Source organism: Eurytemora carolleeae, unplaced genomic scaffold (assembly GCF_000591075.1).
Source record: "Eurytemora carolleeae unplaced genomic scaffold, Eaff_2.0 scaffold179, whole genome shotgun sequence".
Taxonomy (NCBI): Eukaryota; Metazoa; Arthropoda; class Copepoda; order Calanoida; family Temoridae; genus Eurytemora; species Eurytemora carolleeae.
Genome location: NW_019396088.1, coordinates 146,364 through 171,983, shown reverse-complemented (window position 1 = coordinate 171,983; position 25,620 = coordinate 146,364). Strand labels below are relative to the sequence as shown.

Sequence of the window (25,620 nt, the reverse complement as noted above, 5' to 3'; positions counted from 1 at the left end):
TAAATATTCTCTTCAAACTTAATGCATTTATTTGGAGCTAGTATACTGATTTCACAGATAGGGCATAGAAATATAGAAATATAGAAATATAGGAAATAAACGAAAATTTCTAGATACATTCTATTGATAAATGGTATGATTCAGATAACTATATTTTTTTTTAAACTGTTTGTTATCATTTGAGTCATCTCTTCAAAAATGATTTTCACATTTCTTTTTTTAGAAACAACACAGAACTGATCAGAATTAAACACTTTACAAGCCAGAAAAAAACGATGTGATCTACCAAACTATTGTTTAGAGGTTTTAAGGGTATTGTTGTGAATCAGACATACCTTTATTTTTTTTAATTGAGTGTCACATAAAATTACGACAAGTGAATAAAAAAAGAAACTTTAATTTCTCGATTGAGGGCCTGTGCGAGAGAACTTTAAAATCAAATTATCAACATTTATGCTTTTTCCTTTTTCAGCTTGTGGAACTTGATAAGCTACGACTGGGAACAAGAAAAAAGGTAATTTTGAATTATTATTATTTTGTTAAATGTATTTGGACAGTGAAAACCAAAAAATTCTGGAATAAGAAGACGACTTTAAAACTCAAGTTATGTCTAAAAAGTCCAATGAGCATGATACACATAAATTGTGCGGTGTAAACAGAACAATTTAACTTGATACGTATTCAATAATTTACTAGTAAAGCAACATCAAAAACACTATTCCTCTATTCGTCTATTCCTCTATTCGTCTATTCCTCTATTTCTCTATTACTCTATTCCTCTATTTCTCTATTCGATCCTGTATTGCTCTATTCCTCTATTCCTCTATTCGTCTATTCCTCTATTCGTCTATTCCTCTATTACTCTATTACTCTATTCCTCTATTCCTCTATTCCTCTATTCCTCTATTCCTCTATTCCTCTATTCCTCTATTCCTCTATTTCTCTATTACGCTATTACGCTATTATGCTATTCCTCTATTCCTCTATTCCTCTATTACGCTATTATGCTATTCCTCTATTCCTCTATTCCTCTATTCCTCTATTACGCTATTATGCCATTCCTCTATTCCTCTATTACGCTATTATGCCATTCCTCTATTCCTCTATTACGCTATTATGCCATTCCTCTATTCCTCTATTACGCTAATATGCTATATTCCTCTATTCCTCTATTCCTGTATTCCTCTCTTCATCTATTACGCTATTACCCTATTCCTCTATTCCTCTATTCCTCTATTTCTCAATTCCTCTATTTCTGCATGACTCTCGCTGTTTGTCCAAATTAATTATTTTTAATATAAGCTATTTATAAATTGGGCCATAGGGGGGGGGGGTTATAATAACTCCAAAATTTAAAGAACTCGCATTTGGAGAAGTTTGATATCCACAGATTTAGTTTATACTTTCTACAACCCTTCAAATTGAAGCAAGGGAATTGAGTCTTGGCCACAAAATCTAATTTTCTAATCCCTATATCTTTGCTACCCAATGTTTTAGACATTAGATATTTTAACCTATAAATTATGTTAAATCAAACTATCAAAGCTTAAAATATGAAAGAGATACACCATCCGGTTGCAACGATAAAGGGTTTACAAGAGTTGAGTCTGTGGCTCCAATATAAAATCAACTTGTCTCAATAACTTTCATAAGTTTGGTCTTTTTCTTATGTCTACATTTGATTTCGTATCTAAAGCTAGACTATGGTAACAAATAAGTCTTAGTCGACGTATGTAAAGCCGTGTTTATAATAATAAATGAAAAAAATTGTAAATTAAAAAATGCAAAAACAACTTTTACAACTAGATTTGGTATAATCTAGAAGTTATCTAGCAAAGAGATTACATATGTATAGAGGGGAGTTTATTTAGAATATATCTTGGAAAGGGAGTATCTATGTATTATAGAAGGGAGTATATCTAAAATATATCTAGGAAAGGTAGTATCTATGTATTTTAGAAGGGAGTTTATCTAGAATATATCTAGGAAAGTAGTATCTATCTATTATAGAATGGAGTATATCTAAAATATATCTAGGAAAGGTAGTATCTATGTATTTAGAAGGAAGTATATCTAAAATATATCTAGGAAAGGGAGTACCTATGTATAGAAGGGAGTACATATAGAATATATCCAGGCAAGGTAGTATCTATGTATTATAGAAGGGAGTATATCTAAAATATATCTAGGAAAGGTAGTATCTATTTATTATAGAAGGGAGTATATCTAGAATATATATAGGCAAGGGAGTACCAATGTATAGAAGGGAGTATATATAAAATATATCTATGAAAGGGAGTACCTATATATAGAAGGGAGTATATCTAAAATATATCTAGGATAGGGAGTAGCTATGTATAGAAGGGAGTATATATAGAATATATCTAGGAAAGGTAGTATCTATTTATGGAAGGGAGCATTTCTAGAATATATCTAGGAAATGGAGTACCTGTGTTAGAAGGGAGTATATCTAAAATATATTTAGGAAAGGGAGTACCTATGTATAGAAGGGAGTATATCTAAAATATATCTAGGAAAGGGAGTACCTATGTATAGAAGGGAGTATATCTAAAATATATCTAGGAAAGGGAGACCTATGTATAAAAGGGAGTATATCTAAAATATATCTAGGAAAGGGAGTACCTGGAAAGTGTAGGTGGAAAGGACCCGGACATAATTATAAAAAACCCAAGTGAAAGCAAGGGAGGAGTAGCACAGAAGCTTATTAAGGTAAATAACTTTCTATCTATCTATTTTTTAGGCTATTCTATTATTTTAGGTAATTTTCCAAAGGCATTTTCTCAAGGGCGACTTCCCAATGAACAATCTTTCCAAGAATCAACTTCTTGAATGTGCATGTATGGTTATGTTAGGCCTTCTTATCCGCCTCAGCTGCATGCAATGGGGCTGATCGAACGCTGTGACTAAGGAGGAAAGGCTCGCGCGCTCGGGAAGTTGATGATTTGAAAAATGCCTTTTGGAAAGTATATAACATCTATACTTGTCTATCTATCTTTCTTCCTATCTATTTATCCATCTATTTATCCATCTATGTATCCATCTATTTATCCATCTATTTATCCATTTATGTATCCATCTATTTATCCATTTATATATCCATCTATTTATCCATCTATCTATCTAGTATCTATCTATCTTTCAAACGCTAATAACTCCATTATTTTTAAAGATATCTTAGTTCTCCTAAAAGCTAATGACAATCTATCCTAAAAATCGTTTTCGCATCGAGAAGACCCAGTATCTTACTTTATAAATCTCTTTTTGTCTATTCATTGTTTATCTGTCTGCCTAACTATCCTTCAATCTTATAAATATCTATCCATCTACAAATTTACCATGGATTTGAGTTAATTTTCCAGTTATTGAACTTTGAGAATATTTTCGTTGGGAGAAATATAATTTTCATTTTTCCTTGCATAGAGTCAAAGATCCTGTAACATTTTTTAAAAGGGCCTGTAAGCGTAATTCCAAGTAATCCTCTGTGAAAAAATGCCAATGCCCGATTCACAGCGATACCCTTAAAAGTTTTGAATGAATTAAATATCGATGTAAACTGATTATTTTCAATTGTATACGGTGCAGTGTGCTTATACAATATAGTGATATGCGCTTTTCTACTTCAGAAAAACATATAAGCAATATCTTCCACATTATTAATCAGATAAAGATTCAAGGGTACCGTTGTGAATCAGGCATTTGGCATCTTTGTAAGCAAGGTTACTTGAAACTTCAAGTTTTAGTTTTCAGAAGAAATTGGCAAAATTCTTTACGATTATTGTGTGAGATTTTTGGATCACTGTGTCTTGTCCATTAGAAAATAAAAAAATGTCGACGAATAAAAATTATGATGTGGAGAACAATTAAAATGATTATATAAATAAAAAGTGTTCTAAAAGACTAGTATAATTAGAAATTAGCTTGGGTACCCCGTCACGGCGTTGCCCAGGTCAATACTACTGTTCATATTTATAGTAATTCCCTCCATGAAAAAAAACAATGTCCAGAAACACCGACCAGCCGTTTGATCGTCATCCACCCTACCCTATTAAAGGAGGAGAGGAAGAATATTTGAGGGGGATTGTTTAATATTTATGTTTTTTCATGTAATATTTGCAAAGCATTAGAATTACAAAAAGAAATACAGAAAATTTAAATTAGAATTGTATAATCTGTTTTTTAGTTTCTTTTTCTATAAGATGATTCGGTATAAAGATTTGAACCTCATGCCATAAACCCAACATTCGTTAAAAACTCCGATTTCACTTTTGAGGCGAATAGCACTACGATTAACGGTAAAAGCACTTTGTGTGCCTTTTATACTAATTTATTATCGAGTATTATCGAGTTCCCCTATTGAAGTTTGAGGCAAATCGGGGAAGGTTTTCATGAGGTATGATCATTGATCAAACAAATAATTAAATCAACCGAGAAAACTACTCGATTTTTACTACAGATTCATAAATATTACGTTATGATCAATAAACATATTTGGATTAGATATTTTTTTCATTATAAATTTGAAAACATTTTTCAGGTCTGTATTGAATGCCAAGACGAATTTTGTCATGGGTCTTGTTCAATCTTTCAATATGATTCTTATCAGGTTGGTAGTATGTAGTTGGTAGTAGGTAGTATATATATTCAATAGAAATTAAAAGAAGAAAACAATAATTTTTAATTTTTGAAAAATGTGATTCGGTTCATGATGTTTCTTATTATTTTTGTAAAAAAAGTATGATTGAAAAAAACAGAAAAATGAGTTCAGAATTTAAAGAATAAATTTTATTTAGTAAATGATAATTATTTAAAATTTTTTTTTGACAATTTATGAAAAATTTAAAAAATTTTATCCTTTCTTTAACTGAATGTAAAAAAGAATTAATATCGCTATTTTTAATTAGGGTTGAGGGTTATTTGGTATGGTGCCTACCTAATATTGATAAGTACGGCTATAAATAAACAGAATTTACTAGAAGTACTTATAATTTGTTCGTTCATGTTACTTAAATTAAAGTAACGATCAAGTACACTGTTCATTTAGCAAATCGAACATTTTCTAAGTTGTTGATTAAAAGGGAGGGTTTAAAAAGTTCAAAAAGTACGTCGAAAAAATGTTCAAAAATAGCTATTTTTATTTTTGACAAATATTAACATGTGACACATGTTATTATATCAATTTTTCAAGGGCTTTTCAAATATATAAATTTTGGTCTAGTATCATAATTAATATAAATTAACCATTTCTGATTTTTAGAAACACCGACCAGCCGTTTGATCGTCATCCACCCTACCCTATGTGTAAAGAAAAAATGTATAGCAAAATTTGTTCACACTCTGAAGATGAAAAAGTGAAGTTGTTTTAGCGTTCTAATTTAAGCCCTTTATACGTTATTCAGAAAAAAAATCCTCCAATCGTGATAGGGTTAAAGAACTTAGCCTAGTCCTAAGTGAAGGTATACGAATATCCACAAACGATTGAACTTCAGTGAAGACTGTGCGAAATTTATTTAGCTCTTTTTACAGTCTGTTCTTAATACTGGAAACTTTTATTTTTGGCATTGAGACAAATTATTATTATTCAATTAAACGCTATTTTAAAAGAGACTGTACGCATAATTTCAAGTGAACCTGCTAGTGGCAATGCCAAATTCTTAACGGTACCTTTAAACCTTTATCTGATCAATAATGTGAAAGATATTGTCATTTTCTAGGGTTTAAAATGTTCAATTAAAAATAAGCCTACTTGATCAGACAGAGATTTTAAGGATACGTCATCAGGCATTGACATTTTTGCATAGAGGGTCATTTCAATTTTTTAATCTTCAAGGTAAAGGATTAATTTCAATTTTCAGATAGTTTTTTTGTCGTTGTTTAATATTTTGGTATTAGTACAAAATAAAAACGTTATTCAAGGTTTTGAATATGGAAAATCAAATTGGTATGCTGTTCGATCTTATCGTTTTATGTTCATTTTTAGTTAGCGGAATGCAATTTTGTTGAAACTTAAAGGGAGTGACCGGCTATGTAAGGTAGTTTAACTGAGGACGCAGTGTTGTGGAAAACTTCTTTAGGATTCATTTGAGACATATTTCATATTTCACTTTTCAAAAGTCTGTAAATCCTGAGTTTGAGCGCAAATTCGACGTTCAAAACTCCTGATTTAGGGGTGGATAGGCTTTCAGAATTAGTTTTTTTTTAAATTATTAATTAACGACGACATAAAATGTAAAAATATTCTACAATAAACTACAGACGTCATGTTTAGGAACATTTTGAGAAAATAAAAATTAATCTTATCATCGAAAATAAGTAATCTTGTTCAATTATTAGTTTCTATTATCTCATTATTCTAGTTTCTCGTTATTCACAAAGATGTTCGCAGATTTTCTATAATTATTATTGAAAAGACGACATTTAAAGAATTTGAAGAAATCTGCGAATAAATTCAAAGAAAATTAGAAATTCAATATAATAATGAAAACAAAATAATCGATTTTAGCATTGATTTATTGACAAATTTCTTTTGTGAAATATGTTCCTAGCCATCTAATTAGATTGCTGTAAAATTTTTACTTTATTTTTCGTTGTCGTTATTTAATAATTTAAAAAAAAAATAATTCTGAAAGCGTATCCACCCCCAAATCAGGAGTTTTGAACGTCGAATTTGCGCTCAAACTCAGGATTTACAGATCTTTAAAAAGCGAAATATGTCTCAAATGAATCCTAAAGAAGTTTTCGACAACACTGCATACTTAGTTCAATTACCTTACATAGCCGGTCACTCCCTTTAAGCGGTGCGTCGGTGATTAGGTTTAAAGCTCCTTAGCTCGGACACAAGTTGCAAATACATATACTAACAGGTTTATTTCAAACATGCAAAAATACAGTTTAAGTAAAAAAATATTGTTATATAAAATGTTTAATTGGGTAATTTACTAGTTGTGTGTGTCATGGAAATTAATGAATGATCAGAGGATAATCAGAGGATTTAATGGATCCGTCTAAACATTTGCATCTTACTTCTAAAAATAAAAACCCTTTTGTTTAAGAAGAATTATTATGGATTGAATAATTATTTATTTAATTTTGATAATTATTTTTAATAAGTATTCTTTGTTTTAAGTTCTCCAAGAGGAGGGGGGTGGTAAAGACGACATTGCGTGGGATAAAAGGTAGATTTATGGGAAACAAACTTGTATTTGTTATATTTTTAATCAGAATTATGTCAACTGATTTTTTGAAGTTGTAATTTTTAATCTATATATAAAAATGTTAGCAGCTAACAGTTACAAATAAAAAATCTAACGAATTCATTCCGTTTTTTACTGGTTAGAACTGGTAAGAACTCAATATCTGCTTTGCATTTTTGAAACTTTCAAATAAAAAATGCACTTTTATATGATTAAAAATGTTTATTTAGAAGGTGTTTTGTGTTTACCTTTCTCATTATTATTATATTAAAAGTTAAGTGTTAAATATTTACCTAAACCATCATCTAAAAAACTGAACCTTTAGGACATAAATATTAATTCTTCCTTTTGAAAATTAAAAAAAATTACACTTTTTCAAAGCATAAATAAGTTTTTTTTAGAAGATGTAATTTAAAATAAAAAAATAATTAATTATTTCAACCCTTGGTAAACAAAAAGTGTTTAGTTGTCCCTTGAAAGGCATGCCTACCAGAACTAGTAAAGTTCATGCATATATTCTAAACAAAGATGGCAATACTCAAGGTACTAATGCAAGGAAAGTTAATTGCAGTTGCGTATACTCTGCGTTCATATCGAAACCAGTTCTCTCTGGGCAGAATTTGTATGCATTAGTGTTCGTCTAGTGTCCGAGGAAGATAAAAGCATTTAATTTTGATAATTTTAAAAATTCACATAATAGTTTCCTATGACCAGAATATCTCATAGATTATTTTTGTGAAAATTGATTCCATGTCAGGCTGATGTGATATCCGTCTTGTGTTTACCTTATCGCCCAAAGTACAAAAATGCGTACACCACTAAAATAACTTTCCTTGCATTAGTACCTTGGCAATGCTCCAATCACAATGATACCATTAAAATCTTTGTTTGATCAAGTATGAATCTTAAAAACTAAATATTTTCAATAATGGTTTCTCTACAAAAGTGACTCGCGCATTTCTACTATATTAAAACAAATAAAGGAATTATCAGAAATAAACACATTTAAACCAGAAAACGACAGAACATTCCACATTGATTGGATGGGTTTCAATGGCACCGTTGTGAACAGTTGCATGAAAGGTCCCATTAAACACTAAATGTATAAGCGCAAAACTACTCATATTTTGACGTCTCTTATAACAGAAAAATATTTACAAAATGGCAGTTAAGGAACTTTTTACTTTCAACAAATCTAATTTTTTTCTTTACATTATAAACTTCGAAAAATGTATTGGCGCAGAATTTTTTATAAATTTTTTTATCTTCCATATCTTTGTGTTACAAATATTTATTATTTCAAACTAAAAATAGAATAAAAAAATAGAACGAGGCGAGGGTTTCAAGACAACTATTCAGTTTTCTTATCAACAAATCTAATTGATAATCTAAGTACTATAATTTGGCTGCCTTGTCCAGGTCAAAACAGCTGAACCGATTGGGCCCCATTTTGTGAAGGAAACTCATGGTCACAAGACCGAAGGGAAGAAGGCTTGTGACCGGTAAAATTAGAAAACTGTTGCCCGGGAAAAAATGTCGACGAATAAAAATTATGATGTGGAGAACAATTAAAATGATTATATAAATAAAAAGTGTTCTAAAAGACTAGTATAATTAGAAATTGGCTTGGGTACCCCGTCACGGCGTTGCCCAGGTCAATACTACTGTTCATATTTATAGTAATTCCCTCCATGAAAAAAAACAATGTCCGATTTACAACGGTACCCTGAACCTTTTTGTACAATCAAGTATGAATTGCATACAGTTAAACCCAAAATGAGCAATACATCGAAAGAATTTATCAAATGTCGTCTTGACATTTCGACGGATTTTATACTTATCTGCGTAAATCTCAGTATTTGCGAAAATAAAAAATAGCCATGAATATGCGGGAACAGTTTCAAAGAGTTCCATATAATCATTTAATTAAAAATCTAAATATCTGCTACATTCCATTATCAGAAATTACCATTTCCAATTTTGTATTTCTATACCGCAGGAAATTATATAGGATTTATGAGCTCTAAAACATTTAGATACACCTAGAAAAACGAAAATATCTTCCACATTATAGATTAGATAACAGTTTCAAGGAAACCGTTGTGAATCAGAGCCCGAGATTTAAACAATTCGGGAAAATACGCTCGGGTCTAAGCTGTCGTTGGGCCTTTTTTGCGCCTTGAGCTTTCGGATTCAAGCTGCATCTTATTTTCCACAGAGTTGAGTTTAAAAACCGTTTTAATATTCTATTTGGCAGATTTTCATGGTAGGAATTGACGCATTCCGGGTTTTTATGAGAACAAGATTCAACATTGAGCCTTAATCTCCACTAAACCCTACTAAGGTCGGTTTTATTTTCATTGGACCTAACTCCTTAAGTCGATCCGAAGATTTTGCAGCTGTCAATCATGTGACACAAGCTTTCGTCAGAGTTGGATCGACGATTGTGTCTTAAAGTCGAGTTTAAGGAATTACGTCTCGAGCCGAAGTTTTTAAATCGCGGGCACAGGTAACATTCCCTAGGCCCACTATATTTTCAGTTGAAGTAAATATTTCCACCTACTTCGCACTGATTGAAGGATTCATAACTCTGAGTGGATAATGAGATAGATAGAAAGATAGATTTTACCGTTATACTATTTCTTTTGGTTCAGAATAGACAACAAACACATGACTGAACCCTGATTGGATCAGGCGCAAATGGACTCGGCATAAAAGGCAAGGCCATATGAAATTTATGAAAATTTATTTTAAACACCAACATTTATGAGTACTGTAATTTTAAATCAGTCCAAAGCTGTTACCATGCCAAATTTTTTATATTTCAGATAAAAGTAAAATATGATTTCTCGTCTTGAGATTTTTAAGAAATGTATTTGGTACGGGATGTTTCTCGCCCTGCTCAGTATAGCTGTTAGTCAGCTCAAGGATTTATATGTTGGTTGGGAGGACAGACCCTTTGACACTGTAGTTGAGAATGTTCCAAAACAAGATATTCCGTATCCAAGTGTAACTATTTGCCCATCAGGTAAACATTGTCCTTGCATTGGACATATTTTTCAAAAAGGAGGCAATTAATAAATTGTTATAATCTAACTTTCAATCTAAAAAATCACTTTTTCGTTAATTTTTAATAAATTTCTTTTAAATATTCTCTGGCTGTTTTCTTTCAAACTCTTCATCAACTAGATTTTTAAGTACAATTGTGCAACAAAAAAATTAACAAGGAAAACGAAATTTTCTCACATTAGATGACATGTTTTCCAAGATTAGATAAAAAAGTTTAAAAGCTGAAAAAATAAAAACATAAAATTGCGCTTATTTTACTGTAAGAAAAGCACTTTATTTTAAAATTATCACTATGATTAATAATTTTGTCGGTCACAGAAACTGAGTTGAAATTGTTCGTTGCCATCTATTATACTATAGAATCTATTTACTCTTCATCAAAGAAAATTGAGATGAGAGCAGATGCATTAGCTGTAGCATTCATGCTTTGCTGAACAGGGATAATTATATGCAGTAAAGACATGCATGCAAAGCACTAACATTTTGCAAATAACTGGTCCTAGTGCCATTTACTCAAATCACGCTGATATACATTTCAAAACGAGTATAAATATTTAATGATTTTTTTTCATTTTTCCATTGCTTGTAACCTTTCTAGGATTAACAATTTGGCCAGGCATTCGAATGTTCCTTAATGAAATGGAATTTAAAGATGATTATAAAAATAGGCTAAATCAATCATACAATACTCTCTTAAGGTAATATGTTTATATGTATAAGCATATAATTTTGTTTTTTGATTGAATAATAAATTAATATATATATATATTAATAGATATATATATGTTTTCTTTAGCTGGCCTAAATGTTGGACCATATTGGCTGATTTGTTCATGATAAGAATAGTGTTAACAATTTTTGAGATTTCATAAGAAACGTCGGGAACTGCATCTGCAGGGCCCGGGGATGACATAGAATAACAGATTTATTTTTTTAAAACCCGGGTGAAGCTAGTCAGTAATTAAGCAGATTATCAGGGCACATTTTTAGAGTTATTACAGTCACAAATTACAATTTCTTTGGTGACATTTATTTTTGAAAGACTAAAACAGGAAAATCTTTTTTTCTGCTTTCATAGTTTATGACTATATTATTATCACAGAACAGAGCTTGATTATAAATGTTCTCCCCATTGGATAACTTTAAAGTTAAAATAAAATTGATTTAATTGGTTCATTAATTGATCTTTTGCATAGCAGAACAGCATACGATAAATAATTATCAAAAATTTATGTGATTAGACTTAAAATTGAAAACGTGGATGCCACTACTATAAATGATTATGAAGAATGTCAACATTTGAAATTTTATCTACAGAACAGGTATTGATGAAAGATCCATTTTAAAGAGTTTTCAAATTTTACCAAGATATCAAATTTTAAGAGAATCTTTTTGAAAAATATTGCCCTGCTTGTTGAATGTGTAAGGTATAATTTGTAAGAGAACTTTTATAGTTTATACTCAAGGAGTATGGAATATAGGGGAGATTTAAATGACGCGGCCTGTCCTACCAATAATTATCTAGATGCAGTACTTACTTCATTTGAATAAGAAATATTTGTCTGATGTACAAAAACCACACACATGTATTCAGAATAGATTATTGTATACATTTAACAGGGAAAAAATTAGGATGAATATATTTTTTTGAAGATTCAAAAATATTAGATATACAAGAATATTTATATATTATATAAAAATAGGTTTTATTTAATATGGTATAGTAAAAAACCGCATTTAAAGAATTAAAAGACGTCCTTTAACAATTATTTTACTAATGTAGTAACCCATCTGCAAAGCATCTATAAACATATGATAGGATGGGTCTTGTCATTTATTTCATACTCCTTGGTTATAATCTGTAATTTTTGTATTCGCCAGATAAAAACGCTGTTAATATTTACATGAAAATTCCTTTTTTTAAAACAAAAAACTTGTTTAGAAAGGGATTGAACTGTTAATGAAAAGAAAATAATTTTCAGAAGATTTTAAAAGATTTAAATTTTTTTATATCGACCAGATCCTGTAAAAAAAGCAACTTAATTAATGAATGAAAAAAAAGGATTAATTGTAACACTTGATTGCTTGATCTCAAACTTCAATGTGGATACTTATGAATTTAAGGGTAATTGCTTAATCCCTAAATTAAAGCTATAAATGACCTCTAAAACAAGAATTAAACTACTAACTATCCTGAGATGCTGTAAAAAGAAAAGTTCTGATTTTTGGTCCGAATACCAAATGTGTAAATCTTAACTTTTTAACTAGGGAAATCTGCAACTTTGCCATGTATGTGATTCAAATGACAAGCAGAATGATAACCAACAATGTACTTGCCAATAAAACTTTGAGCAAGTACAAAGTAAACAGAAAGCATATCCGGTCTCAAGAAATTGAAGATTATGGATGTCTTAATTCTGGGTTTGCATGTCATATAACAAAAAACATCAATTCTGATACACCATCTAATTTTTTTTGGCTCAGCACCTTTTTGGATCTTCTTGTTGTTGAAATTATTGAAAGAGGTGTAAGGGAGTCCCCATTTGATTCGGTTTTACAGGTAGATGTAAGTTAACAATGAACACAACAATGAAAGCCAAGAACCTAGTCAGAGATATCCAACCCAAGCTTGTGATAAAAAATTAGAGAAATTAAAACTCAGGTCTAAGCTGTTTCTGAAACTAATTTATTACACAAGCTTGGGATTTTTTCCTTTCATTGGGTTTATGAAACTGGTTTTATATTGTATTCGGCAAATTTTTATGGTTGGAATTGGCAAATTCCAGGATTTGATTAGAACAAGACTCAACATTGGGTCTAAGCTTTTTAATCTTGGGCTTAATCCTACTAATACTGTTGAACTGCGCTAACCAAGTTCTCTATTTGTTATAATTTTTTTAAATTTTTTAAATCTGCAGGAGATGTTTATGCCTCTGTCTTCAGTGATTCAAACAACAACTCCAAAAACAGCAACCCCCAACTTAGACTGGTGGTTCCAACTTGGAACTCTGCAAAAACGAGAAATTAACAGGGAAATGATAAATTCAACTGTTAATGCCAAACCAAGAACTGTTGAGGCAAGAATTTATCTCCTTTTATCTTTTTTAATGATTTTTTTTCTTTTCAATAATATTTTAATAATATTTAAGGAATACTTAAGAAGAAAAAACACTTAATGAATAGTTATGGTTTCTTTTTCTGAAATAGAATTCACAGCATCAATTTAGCCTTAAAATTATGAAGAAAAAGATATATACAGTACTATAAGACTTTACTGGGGGGTACCAGCAAGTACTTCGTACTTATTTGGATCATGCATCATGATCGGACTGGTGTTCAGGATGCCCTGTGAGTGATGAAAGTAAAAATATTGAAAGAAATCTTTTAAATTTGTCAAATTGATAATATTTAAGGAAATGTATGTGCCCAAGTCAGAACTAAATCAAGAGACTTTTTCAATGACGAAAACTTCCAGCTTTGATTGGCAATCCCTACTTAGAATAGAACAGAAACCACATATTGACTGGGAAATGATTATGAATATAAACTCTACTGTGAATGCCAAACCAAGCAATATGGTAGTAAGGATTTTTATACTTTTATCTTTACAAAAATGCTTTTTAATTTGCCATAAAATTATTTATTAGGACTTTAACCCTTGGTTAAAAATTTCCAAAACATTCAAAGAACTAACCATGCTTTCATCATACAAGTTTGAAAAAATCAAGAACCTTGGAGATTTTGTGGTCTTTTTTGCGAAATATGATTTTGCCAAGAAGAACTATTTTTTAACTGAAGAGCTAGTTGAAAACACTGAAAGAGAAGTAAATGATCTGCTGCGCATTTTACTACAAGATGTAACTGGAGAAAAAGATTTGACATGGAGCTTAGTTGATGCTTTAGATATAATGGTTGTTTTAGGTAATCAATACTATACAAAGTGCATGAAAAAGATAATCAGACAGATGCATGATGATGTTGAGTTTGTAAAATATTTTTCCTCTAAAATAACTCTGAGAAGTTTTGCAGATTTTTCTTTTTTCATCTGTGAATTACCATAAAATTACCTTATCATTTCCACCCTTTACACCAAGACAAGCCAAATCTATCCATATACAGATAGAAATTGAGCTTGATTGATTAATGTTTTGATTGTTGGACTTCTGATATGGGAACAGTATACGCATTTCATTTTATAAATTGCTTAGGCAGTCGTGCAGTTGTTGAAACAAGAATTTCAAATTTTAAAGGCAACAAAAGAAACAATTGGAATAGTTTGGATAAAATTGAGAAAGATTGTATTCTTGATGAGTATGAAAACCTTTTCAAAAATCTTCCAGTCTACTCAGATCCATGCACTGAGCCATCTGTCAAGTGTGAACATTTCTGCAAAAATATGGCACTTATGCAAAAGCATGCTAAAGATTCAGCAATTCTTCAACTCTTGCATTACATTTCCAGTCCAGCAAAGTTTTCATACGGCAGTACTTGGACTGTTCCTTTTTGTTTGAATGGAGCTGAAGTAAACAAGTTTAACCAGCTGCAGATAAACAAACCAAATTTTAATGATGGTTCCAACCAAACCTACTATGGCTATGAATTCTGTAAATCAGTTGAACAACGTATAACAGATGTTGGAATTTGCACCACTTACCATGATGTTCAAAACATGTTTCCACCAAAAGGAACTTTTGAAACCTTTGACACTGGAATTACCTTAATTTTGGATGCATTTTCTTACTTTTACTGGGCTATAGAAAAAAGACACCTAAGAGATCCTTATGAAAAGGTATAGTAAAAATGATTTTAGAAACTAACTTTTTTAATGAATAAACTTCTTATTTTAGTCTTACATGTCTGAGTTTCCTAAAACAATGTTTGAGGATGACCGAATGGAAAATTTTCATATTGTTCTCCACTCCAAAGGGGATATTCCTCTTTTTCAAGGACCTGCAGATTATAGGATCTATCTCAAGAAAGGAGAGAAAGTGTCTGATAATTTCATGACAGAATTTAGAATTCCATTTTCAGCAAAAGTAACAGCTGCTGATCAAAGTCTTAGAAAATACAGCATTGAAAATCGAAAATGCAGATTTGAAAATGAACTTGGTGACATGAAACTTTTCAAGACGTATTCATATATAAATTGCATATTTGAGTGTAAACTAGAAATAGTAAGAAAGTTGTGCAATTGCTTACCATGGTATCTTAAAATTGAAAACCAAACAGAACCAGTTTGTAACCTTTTTGGAAATAAATGCTATGAGCAAAGTACGATAAGAGCAAATCAACTTCTTGATTTCAGCAATCCTTTTAAACCATCATGTCATTGTTTCCCTGAATGTGAGGTATAAGTCCTAATTTGTGTAATCCTATTCTTCATTAACCACTAAAAGTAGACAAATAGAATATATGTAATAGTATGAAATATTATTCTACATTTTCTTGAAGGATTTTCGATCAGTATTGTTTAAATAATGTGTGCACCTTTTTTTCATAATTTTCCTAAAACTAAAACATCTCAAAATCAAAGCTATATGGGATTGGGTATCAAAATCTTTCCAAATAAGAAATTACATATAAAAACTTTTGCTTTAAATAACCGGAGCTGGGGTTTGAAAGTGAACCCCTACCTAATGTAAGCTCACTCTTTTATAAAGCCAGATTTCTAAATTGGCTTCTCACTACGATTCAAAGGTTTCAAATGCTCTCTTAAAATTCAATGAGAATTTTTCAAATTACTTCTATGAATCTAAAGCTAAAAACAAGTGCTTAATAGTGATAATAATAAAGAGTATAAGTGAGTTAGTGAGGAGACACTGAACGCAAAGGTGTTGCAATACTTTAAAGTCGACCCAGTCTTAAAAATGGATGCAACTTTTCATAGCAGCCTGGATCTGTGTGTACTGATTAGGGTTTCCAGTTGAAAATTTTTGCACGAAAATTGTGCAAATATTGCACAAAGATTTGCTTACGTTTCCAGCAAAAATTGCATGAAATCCACATTTACAGATTTTACTTATTTTATTAGCAATAAACTTGTGATCTTAGCGGACAAATAAGTTAGGCACTTCTGACCATAAGGCATAATTCTTTATTTTCATCCTTTTTTAGAGCCCCTTTTGAAAACCTTAGTTTTAATTTATTTAACCCAAGTTTAAATCTTCATTTTAGACCCAACTTAAGAATTAACTGAAATCAGCTTGTGTCAACAGTTGTAAGCTCTTAAAAACAACTAAAGGATTTAGGCAAATTATGAAACAAAACCAACTTTGGTTGGTTTTGTCTCAATGTTGATTCAAATTCTAATCAAAACTTGAAATCTGCCATTTGTAATTTTTCTAACTTTGATCATTTACTAACTAAGGATAGCAAATTTTTTTCTAAGAAATTGTTCCAGTTTTTTAACCAATGAAAATCTACCAAATGCAATAAATTAAACCATGCAAAATTAGTTTTAAGTTTTTAATAACTTTCAGTCTTAGATTAGTTGTGATGGCAGTTTAATGCCTTAAGTCTCATCTTTGATCGCAGACTCAGATATAATCTCTTCATCTTTCAAATCCAGTTCAGCTATATTTTATTTTTCTCTAGAGTGTAACTTATAAAGCTGCATTGGATATCTTTGGAATTCCCCCAGTTCTTAAAAATCCAAACCTTCTAAGCTTGGATCTCGAAGATACGGAATCAATTTGGGACAATGAGACAAAAGTTATAGAGTATGAAAAGAAAAAATTTCTTTTTGACTATGTAGCTGACATCTTCAAAGGTGATTCATTAGATAAAATATTGCAGAAGCAAAATTAAATGTCTAACATATTAAAATACAAGGGAAGAGCCGTATAAAAACAAGGCTGAACTTTAATCACACCTGAATAGTTAAAGAATAACTATGTATCATACCTTTTACTACTTAAGTGATGTTTACGTTACTCATGCTTACCATTTAATATAGGAGAAAACAGCCAGCTTATCTACTATTCCAATCTAACTGGAGATGTGGATCCAATCTTTAAAGGAACACCATACACATGCAGAGGCAATGTTTACATAAATTGCCTGATAAAGTCAAGAGGCAGAAATATAGCATCTGTATTGCTTGACTTTCAGAACAATAACTTCATCAAGTAATTTTTTTACATTCTAACATTTCACTTTCTGCTAGAATTAAATCTCAAGACAATCTTAAGAAAAGAGGAATGATTTTCTTTTTAATTTATAATACAATTGGTGATTTTATTTTAAAAGAATTTTCACTTATACATCTATTTGTAAATTGGGAAATTATTTTTCTAATCTTTCAGCAAGATAATTTATTATTTTTATGAAACTATTGTGAACTTACTCACTGCATGGTGAATTTTATCATGAACATGCTATAGAGTAATTATCATGCTACAAAGTATTGATTGGTTCCTGAATTTTCTCCCCAAAATTTAGGATATTTCCAAAATATTTTTTTTCAATTGAAATGAAAATAGAATTGAAATCAGCTTTATATTTTATGTCTGCTTTCTTAAAAAGCTTATTTTATCTAGAAATAGCCATTGCAACAAGACAAGTTCACAAACGTTTTGTAAAATTACCTATAACACTATTATTTTGGCACATTGTGCTATAAAGTTTTTGGACTTGAATTTTCTCTGTGTCTCAGAGGTGTTCACCTATTTAGATTATATTTTCTCCCCAGCTTTAGCATGGGATAAAATAAAATCAAAAAAGGCTTGAATATATAAATAGTTAATTTCAACTTTTACATACTTTTTAAACAAAAAGATATAAAATATCCAACAAGGACAAGGTTTAACTGTATTTTTTAACAAGACACACTTCTGAAGAAGTTTGATTTTGAGCTTCAAAGGCTTAAATTCTTTTTTAAGTAAATTTTCTGATAGGGGAGCATTCAGTAGGTGAAAATTATATAAACATTTAAATATATGATCATATTTGTTCAATTTGTGCGATATTTGATGAAAAAAACAGACAGAAATATGTGTAAATTTTGTTTTTACTTGTCTACAAGGGATTAGAATGCCAAGATCTACAAGAGAGGAAAAGAAAACAGATTCAGCTATTCAGAAGATACACCAGCCAGAGAATAAATTCACTGCTCTACTTTAAAATTTTTTTTTGAATTAAAATTCAAAAATAAATGTTCAGAAAATACCTTTAAAGATCTTATTGTTTGGGTAGCGAATGAAGTAGGAAGAAAAATCATAAAATAATGCCTATTCAACATATATATATTTTATTAAATATACTAGCTTGGGAACCAAGTTTCGTCTGAAACCCAAGTTTTCAGTATAAAAGTCGATATACTTTTATACTTTTAAACATCATTTGTATTCATATAGATATAGAATACCTAGATTAATTATTGAAAAAAATACTTAGTTTTAGCTAAACTAATTCAGGGAACGGTTGATTGAAAGAGTGACAGTTGGAGATAAGATATCAGCCATTGGTGGAACTCTTGGTAAACACTTCATGTATATTATTTATATTTTGAGTTCAAACAAGCTTTTTTTAAATCACAAGTGAACAGGGAAACTGTTAATTGACAGTCTCTCTTTGTTTCCTTGTTAAATTGTATCCATTCTTTTGAAAGCTTGGTAGAAATCAGAATTAACATCAAAGGTCGTCTTTATTGTATTGATATACAGGATTAACATCAAAGGTCGTCTTTATTGTATTGATATACAGGATTTCCCACAAAGTATATGAGGCTTTAGAGACGACTGTACAGAATTTATACTGTCTATATCCTTATATTTAGGATTTTCTCCAACTTTAAACTGGTTTCTCACGTTGCCATGTCAATAATTAGGCAATTAGTTTCAGGTCGTCTTTACAGTCTCATTCTTTGTGGGTAACCCTTTATACAAGGAAGATTGTATAAAATATCAGAGCATAATGTTTGTTCAATCTTTCAATTATAAGCGAAGTTTGATTTTGAGCTGTAAAGACTTAAATCCTTTTTTTTCAGACCAATACTTTTTGAGTTATGTAAAAAAACTACAAAACTACAAAAAAAACTACTAAAACGCAGGAATAGGGTTAAATCATTGACAATTACTACATTCCTTACGCTTTATTCGGGTTATCATGTTCACACCAAATGAACAGTAATCAATGTTAAAGGGACTGTAAAGGAAAAATGAAAGGAGGTATAATATAAAACCTGAGAACTCAGGCAACGCAAAAATATCAGAATATTAAATGCCAAATGATCAAAAATCTTTAAATGATCAAAAAACTGTACACTAAACAGTTAAGACAACTATTTTATTTCAATATCATACAATTTTACAATAAAGTTAATTTTAAAGTTTAAGGTATTCTTAAACATATTTTTATGATAAAGCGTCTGTAAAATGCATGCTCTCTCTTTCACGCAATCTATTTTTCTTCTTTCTCTTCTCTTCTATTTTCTACTCTTATCTTCTATTTTCTACTCTTCTCTTCTTTTTCTTCTTCTATTTTTTCTTCTCTTTTTCTTATCTTATCTCTTCTTCTCTTTTCTATAACTCTTCTGTTCTCTTATCTCTTTTCTTCTCTAATCTTCTGTTCTCTTATCTCTTTTCTTCTCTAATCTTATGTTCTCTTATCTCTTTTCTTCTCTTTGCTTATCTCGCATCGTCTCCTCCTTGTTTACTCTTTGTTGTTGACATTTAACCGGTTTTGAGATGAACAATGCAGTATGATCCATTGTTAAGATTTTTCTCTGTTTACATTTCTAGCTTGCAAGCCTAATTGAAACGCAATTTGCACTCCATAATTAGGCATTTGATAATTTGATATTTTTGCGAACGATACATCTATCGGATGTTCCTGTCTTAAGAAATTTATATAAAAATGTGTTAAAATTATACGAAAATCTATATATATATGAAATTTTGTATAAAAGTAGTAGGTTTAAACGGATCATATTCAGCAAATATGCAAACAATTTGAAAACGATTATATCCCACAGAAACCTGAGAATCTCAGGTTTGCTCCCATTATAATTTTTTAATTTCTATTTTGCATTTTTAATAGATATAATTGATAACATTATTTAAAAGTCCATATTACGTCACAAAAAAATCTACCTATGAGAGTGTAGTATACTGGTCATGTGATACAGACGGAAATTATGTGACCAGTATACTGCACTGCCATTGGCTGAAGTTTTACGAAAATCTATATATATAAAATTTTGTATAAAAGTAGTAGGTTTAAACGGATCATATTCAGCAAATATGCAAACAATCTGAAAACGAATATATCCCACAGAAACCTGAGAATCTCAGGTTTGCTTCCATTATAATTTTTTAATTTCTATTTTGCATTTTTAATAGATATAATTGATAACATTATTCAAAAGTCCATATTACGTCACAAGAAATTCTACCTATGAGAGTATAGTATACTGGTCATGTGATACAGACAGAAATTATGTGACCAGTATACTGCACTGCCATTGGCTGAAGTTATGGTGATGTAATACGGACTATATAGACTATATGTAATAATATTATCAATTTTATCTATTAAAAATGCAAAATAAAAATTAAATGATTATAACAGGAGCAAACCTGAGATTCTCAGGTTTCTGTGGGATATCGTGGTTTTCAGATTGGTTTTGTATTTGTAGAATATGTCTGTTGTATAACTTCTGTACACAATTGGATACATATGAATTTTCGTATAATTTTGACACAGTTTTACATCAATTTCTTGAGACAGAAACATCAGAAAGGTGTCTTAAATGTATCTTTCAACCCCTGAGATTCTCAGGTTTCATCCTATACCCCCCTTTCATTTTTCCTTTACAGTCACTTTAATCTCGCAAAGATGCCTTTTAAGATTTGATCTAAAAGAGTTTTTGATTTCTGTTTTTGACTTCTCTATAGAGAATAACTTTAGAATTCTATTTTATAAGACGAAAGTAAAATTAATGAGAATTTGTCCACCAATTTAAATGAGCATAGCTTTCTTTGGTTGATTTTGCTCTTGAAATAAATGAGAGGGCCTTTAAAATATCATTAGAAATATATTAAGAATAAATTTTCTTTTAGGTTTGTTTCTTGGGTTCTCTTTCTTCAGTGTTGTTGAATTACTATTTTGGTCAATACAAGCATTAGCTGCAAAGATTAAGAGGAATATTAGGAAATAAAACAAATGTAGTAAGTAGGAGAGAAAAGGAATGAAATTGTCAGAATTCAAAACAATATGTTAAATTAAAAAACTTAAAAGAAGGTTAGACCTGGATTGGTACAGACTGAAGAGAACTTACTGGAGTAAGGCATTTGTTACATGCAGACCTTTAACATTCCAATGACATTAAAAAATATGAAATATTGATGTTATTTTAAATAAATTATGATATTATATGTAAAAAAATAATCCTAAATTAAAAACCTTATTATTATATTCAGGGTTGTCCGCAAAGGATGAGACTTTAGAAGACATAGACGACTGTAAGGAATTTATGCAGTCTTTATTCTTACGTGTCTTACGTCTGAATGCAATTCATTAAGTATATGTTTTAGATTATACAAAAAACAAATAAAATATTACGCGTGATATTCATAAAGTTTTGGTTTGTCTTGCCACTCAAGTCTCATTTCTGGTGGGTAACCCTGTATATACATATCTGAACTGCAGACGCTACATGTATTTAAGATGTTAACTGAATGTTGAATAAATGTTTTATTAATATGTTGTGTTTTATAAAGTATACTTTACGTAGTTTTCATGCACTTATACTTTCATCAAAATTTCTGAAACTATAGTAGATTTAAGACATTTATTTTATTTATAAATTTATTCATTGTACTTGAGCTACACTCAAATAATAACGATTTAGATTCAAATTACTTTATTAACTGATAAATTATTACTATATAACGTATTTTAAGGCGTGATAAAAAACATGATCCAGGCTCAGCTGACGGATCCAACTCTCTCCAACGCGATCAGTTGTCTGGTCTTGACAGACAGATATCTTCTTCCGACACAGTACATTGTAGCAACAACAGAGCCCAAAAATTAAGACAGGGTATCGNGAAAGAAAAGTCAAGATAAGGCAGTAGGGTCATTGTCCTGTAAAAATATCTGATTTAAAGGTCGACTGTACGGATAATTTCAAGTGACCCTCCATGCAAAGATTGCCGGCAATGCACAATTTACAACGGCCTAAACCTTTGAAAGCTTTGTCTGGTCAATTATGAATTAGATATCAATGTTTTTTTCTTTAAACTGTTTATTTTCCTTTACGGTTTCTTGCGTTAAAGAAGCAATGGAGAAACTCACAGAAATAAAGACTTTTTGTGTCAGGAAAACACCGGTATCTTTTACATTTTTATCAGAATAACTGTTTAAACTGTTTATTTTCCTTTACGGTTTCTTGCGTTAAAGAAGCAATGGAGAAACTCACAGAAATAATCACTTTTTGTATCAGGAAAACACCGGTATCTTTTACATTTTTATCAGAATAAGGTTTCAATTTTTATATATACTGTTGTAAATCGGGCATTGCCATCTTTGCATATAGAGGGTCACTTGAAATTACGCTTACAGTCCCTTTAAGATTTCCATTTATCCAACCCCGTTAAGTAAACTAATGAATTTAGATCCTTTTTCAATCTCAGCTATTTTAGTTATTTTACCGTGGACAGCTTTATATACTTACATTTAATGCATTATAGAGTTTAAGGACAGTAGTGGGAACAAATGGGCATTATTTATGAAACTAAATGACAATTATCGTCTAAAATTTTAACACTATGCTTTAAGTTTAAAGAGCCTGCAAGCAAAATTTCATGTATTATTTTCATATATAAAAATGTAATGCATAGTCTGAGACACAAACAAGATTTTAATCTAATATTTATTTTCTCAAAATTCTAGAAATTAAATAATATTACTTGTTAATGAAAACTCTACTATCAAGTCTCAAATGGAAGGTTACAAGCTAAAATTTGCTAAGCCTTACATCTTTGCAACCTGATGGCGTAAACCTTTGATATTTCAACCTTATAGACTATTTGATCTCGCAGAATTCATAGTTTGAAATATCTAAGGTTCCAAAGATATAGGGCTGTTAGCAAATCTAACTTTGTGACTCAATTCCTTATGTAATAAATGTCGTAGTAAGCCCCATATTTATAAACCTGAACATCCCTATATTTATTACGTGATAACATTACACCCTAATTACGTTCATGAATTTAGCTACGTAAAACTATATATTTGTATCTATACACTGCATGTTAAGATTGTCTGTAATCAATTCATTATGTAATAAATGTAGTAGTAAGTCCCATATTTATAAACCTGAACATCCCTATATTTATTACGTGATAACATTACACCCTAATTACGTTCATGAATTTAGCTATGTAAAACTATATATTTGTATCTATACACTGCATGTTAAGATTGTCTGTAACTGTAATCAATTACGTTCATTATTTAATACGAAGAAAATATAGTTAGTTTGTCTTAGGTACAAGAACAAAGTGTCAGCTCAAGTTGTACCTTGAAAGATATAAACATATCATTGAGGAACCTTGCGTTCGAGATTGAGTTGTATCTTGTAAGACAGATATTTGAGAATAGAGATAAAGTTGTATCCGGATTGATATTGATACGAAAGTCCTATTGAGAAACATTAAGTTCAAGATTGAGTTGTATCTGTACAATACATATTGAGGAATACAAGGAGCGTCATATCTGACTGAGTATTATAGCTGATAGTCTGTACGAGTTGTATCTGTACAATACATATTGAGGAATACAAGGACTGAGTATTATAGCTGATAGTCTGTACGAGTTGTATCTGTACAATACATATTGAGGAATACAAGAGCGTCATATCTGGACTGATACAGACTGAGTATTATAGCTGATAGTCAGAGTTGTATCTGTACAATACATATTAAGAGAACTTATTGGAGTAAGGAATTTGCTACACTTAGACCTTGCCCTTCTGTCCATTTTACAGTGCAATGTGTACTACTAATTCAATTGATTGTTCGATATTGATATCATTATTCTTATTGTTATTAACTCAATTACTGAGCTACTTTTATATTATAAAATGAAAACAACACGTTTCTTTGTTAAGCTTGATGTTTATGAATTCATATTCTTATATCTAGCCAATGTTTATTCTTTAGAATTGTACTTGGGAACCCAGATTTGCCTGGGTATTTAAACCAATCTCTAACTAGATTAAGCACATTCTCGTACCTATGCCGAGTTTACAAATCAAATTTTGATGCAAATTGGTCAAGGTGATTATGACTTATGATAGATGAACATCAATCAAACGAATATTTTTCATTTAAGAACTTAAACACTTTGGTCAAAAAAGTCATTCAAACGTTCAAGATTACCAATTTCCATCCAAAAATTCCAAAAGTTATACAATTAAAATATAAACCATGATAAAATTATGAGATAATTGGTTTTGAATCAAATTAATCTAATTTAATTTTACTTCCAAGATATACGAAGAAAAACATTTAAAGGATTAAAAAGATAATTTCTCTTATAAATATTTAATAATAAATCATTGGTTAAACTCAGAACTTGAAATACATAAAAACCACTCCCCTTCAGTCCGCCCACCCCCAGATCACTGNNNNTTTAAAAGTAGCGCATACCTTCAATGAACTCCCTTTCAGGCTGAAAGGGACTGAAAAAATTCATACCGAGAGATTCTTTAAATTCCAATCTAATATATATTCTATTCTCTATGTTCACAACAAAGACAATATATTTTGTACAGTACAGACAGTGTACATATTCTACTGTACAGAGCATGTACATATTATACTGTGAACTGTATTTATTATACTGTTCAGTGTACACTTTCAACTGTACAATGTACATACTCTACTGTACAGAGCATGTACATATTATACTGTGGACTGTATTTATTATACTGTTCAGTTTACATATAAATCTACTGTACAAGGTATATATTCTACTGTACAGTGTACGTTTTTTTTACAGATTATATATTTTATTGTATAGTATACACATTTGATCTTATCGAGCGTTTTCTTAGAAAACTAGACTAACTGCATGTTGCAGATAGTGTTCTTAGGAAAATCATACCAATATTTACTTTTCTGAAATAACTCAGTAAGGGATATCTCAGTTAAGTCAACAATATTAGATATTCAGAGCCAAGAACTTTGAAATAGGAGGAATTCCGTGTGATCTTTAGAAATTGTAACAAAGTAAAAATCATCAAAAATCAGCGAAAAGTTGATGCATTCAATATTAAATCGGGAAATTTTGAGAGTTTCCAACATTTTTGATGCCTCACTTCGCTATTTATTAC

At 30.3% G+C, this 25,620-nt stretch overlaps 2 protein-coding genes and 1 long non-coding RNA gene across 3 annotated transcripts; all 3 read left to right on the top strand.

The window, feature by feature from the left end:
- Positions 1-330: 330 nt before the first annotated feature.
- On the top strand, positions 331-4,635 carry LOC111718336 (uncharacterized). Its single transcript, XR_002769029.1, has 3 exons — positions 331-514; positions 2,632-2,730; positions 4,556-4,635. It is a non-coding gene; the product is annotated as an uncharacterized LOC111718336 (long non-coding RNA).
- Positions 4,636-10,051: 5,416 nt separating this feature from the next.
- Positions 10,052-13,721, top strand: LOC111718341 (uncharacterized). The gene is made up of 4 exons (XM_023493906.1): positions 10,052-10,239; positions 10,879-10,978; positions 11,522-11,602; positions 13,694-13,721. Exons 1-4 carry the CDS (start codon positions 10,053-10,055, stop codon positions 13,719-13,721), a joined length of 396 nt encoding a protein of 131 aa, XP_023349674.1. The 5' UTR covers position 10,052.
- A 796-nt stretch (positions 13,722-14,517) lies between these two features.
- On the top strand, positions 14,518-22,317 carry LOC111718340 (pickpocket protein 11-like). The gene is made up of 5 exons (XM_023493905.1): positions 14,518-15,628; positions 16,875-17,049; positions 17,236-17,407; positions 18,695-18,756; positions 22,184-22,317. The coding sequence occupies exons 1-5, from the start codon at positions 15,134-15,136 to the stop codon at positions 22,315-22,317; spliced, it is 1,038 nt and encodes a 345-aa protein (XP_023349673.1). The 5' UTR covers positions 14,518-15,133.
- The last annotated feature ends 3,303 nt before the right edge of the window (positions 22,318-25,620 follow it).

Excerpts from the sequence above, each read along its gene's own strand:
- LOC111718341 (XM_023493906.1), top strand. The coding sequence starts at position 10,053 with ATGATTTCTCGTCTTGAGATTTTTAAGAAATGTATTTGGTACGGGATG. Across the intron at positions 10,979-11,521 it reads TCATACAATACTCTCTTAAG|ACTTAAAATTGAAAACGTGG; the intron begins GTAATATGTTTA and ends TTATGTGATTAG. Across the intron at positions 11,603-13,693 it reads AAATTTTATCTACAGAACAG|GAAATGTATGTGCCCAAGTC; the intron begins GTATTGATGAAA and ends ATAATATTTAAG.
- LOC111718340 (XM_023493905.1), top strand. The coding sequence starts at position 15,134 with ATGTCTGAGTTTCCTAAAACAATGTTTGAGGATGACCGAATGGAAAAT. Across the intron at positions 17,050-17,235 it reads TGTAGCTGACATCTTCAAAG|GAGAAAACAGCCAGCTTATC; the intron begins GTGATTCATTAG and ends CATTTAATATAG. Across the intron at positions 18,757-22,183 it reads AGCCATTGGTGGAACTCTTG|GCGTGATAAAAAACATGATC; the intron begins GTAAACACTTCA and ends ACGTATTTTAAG.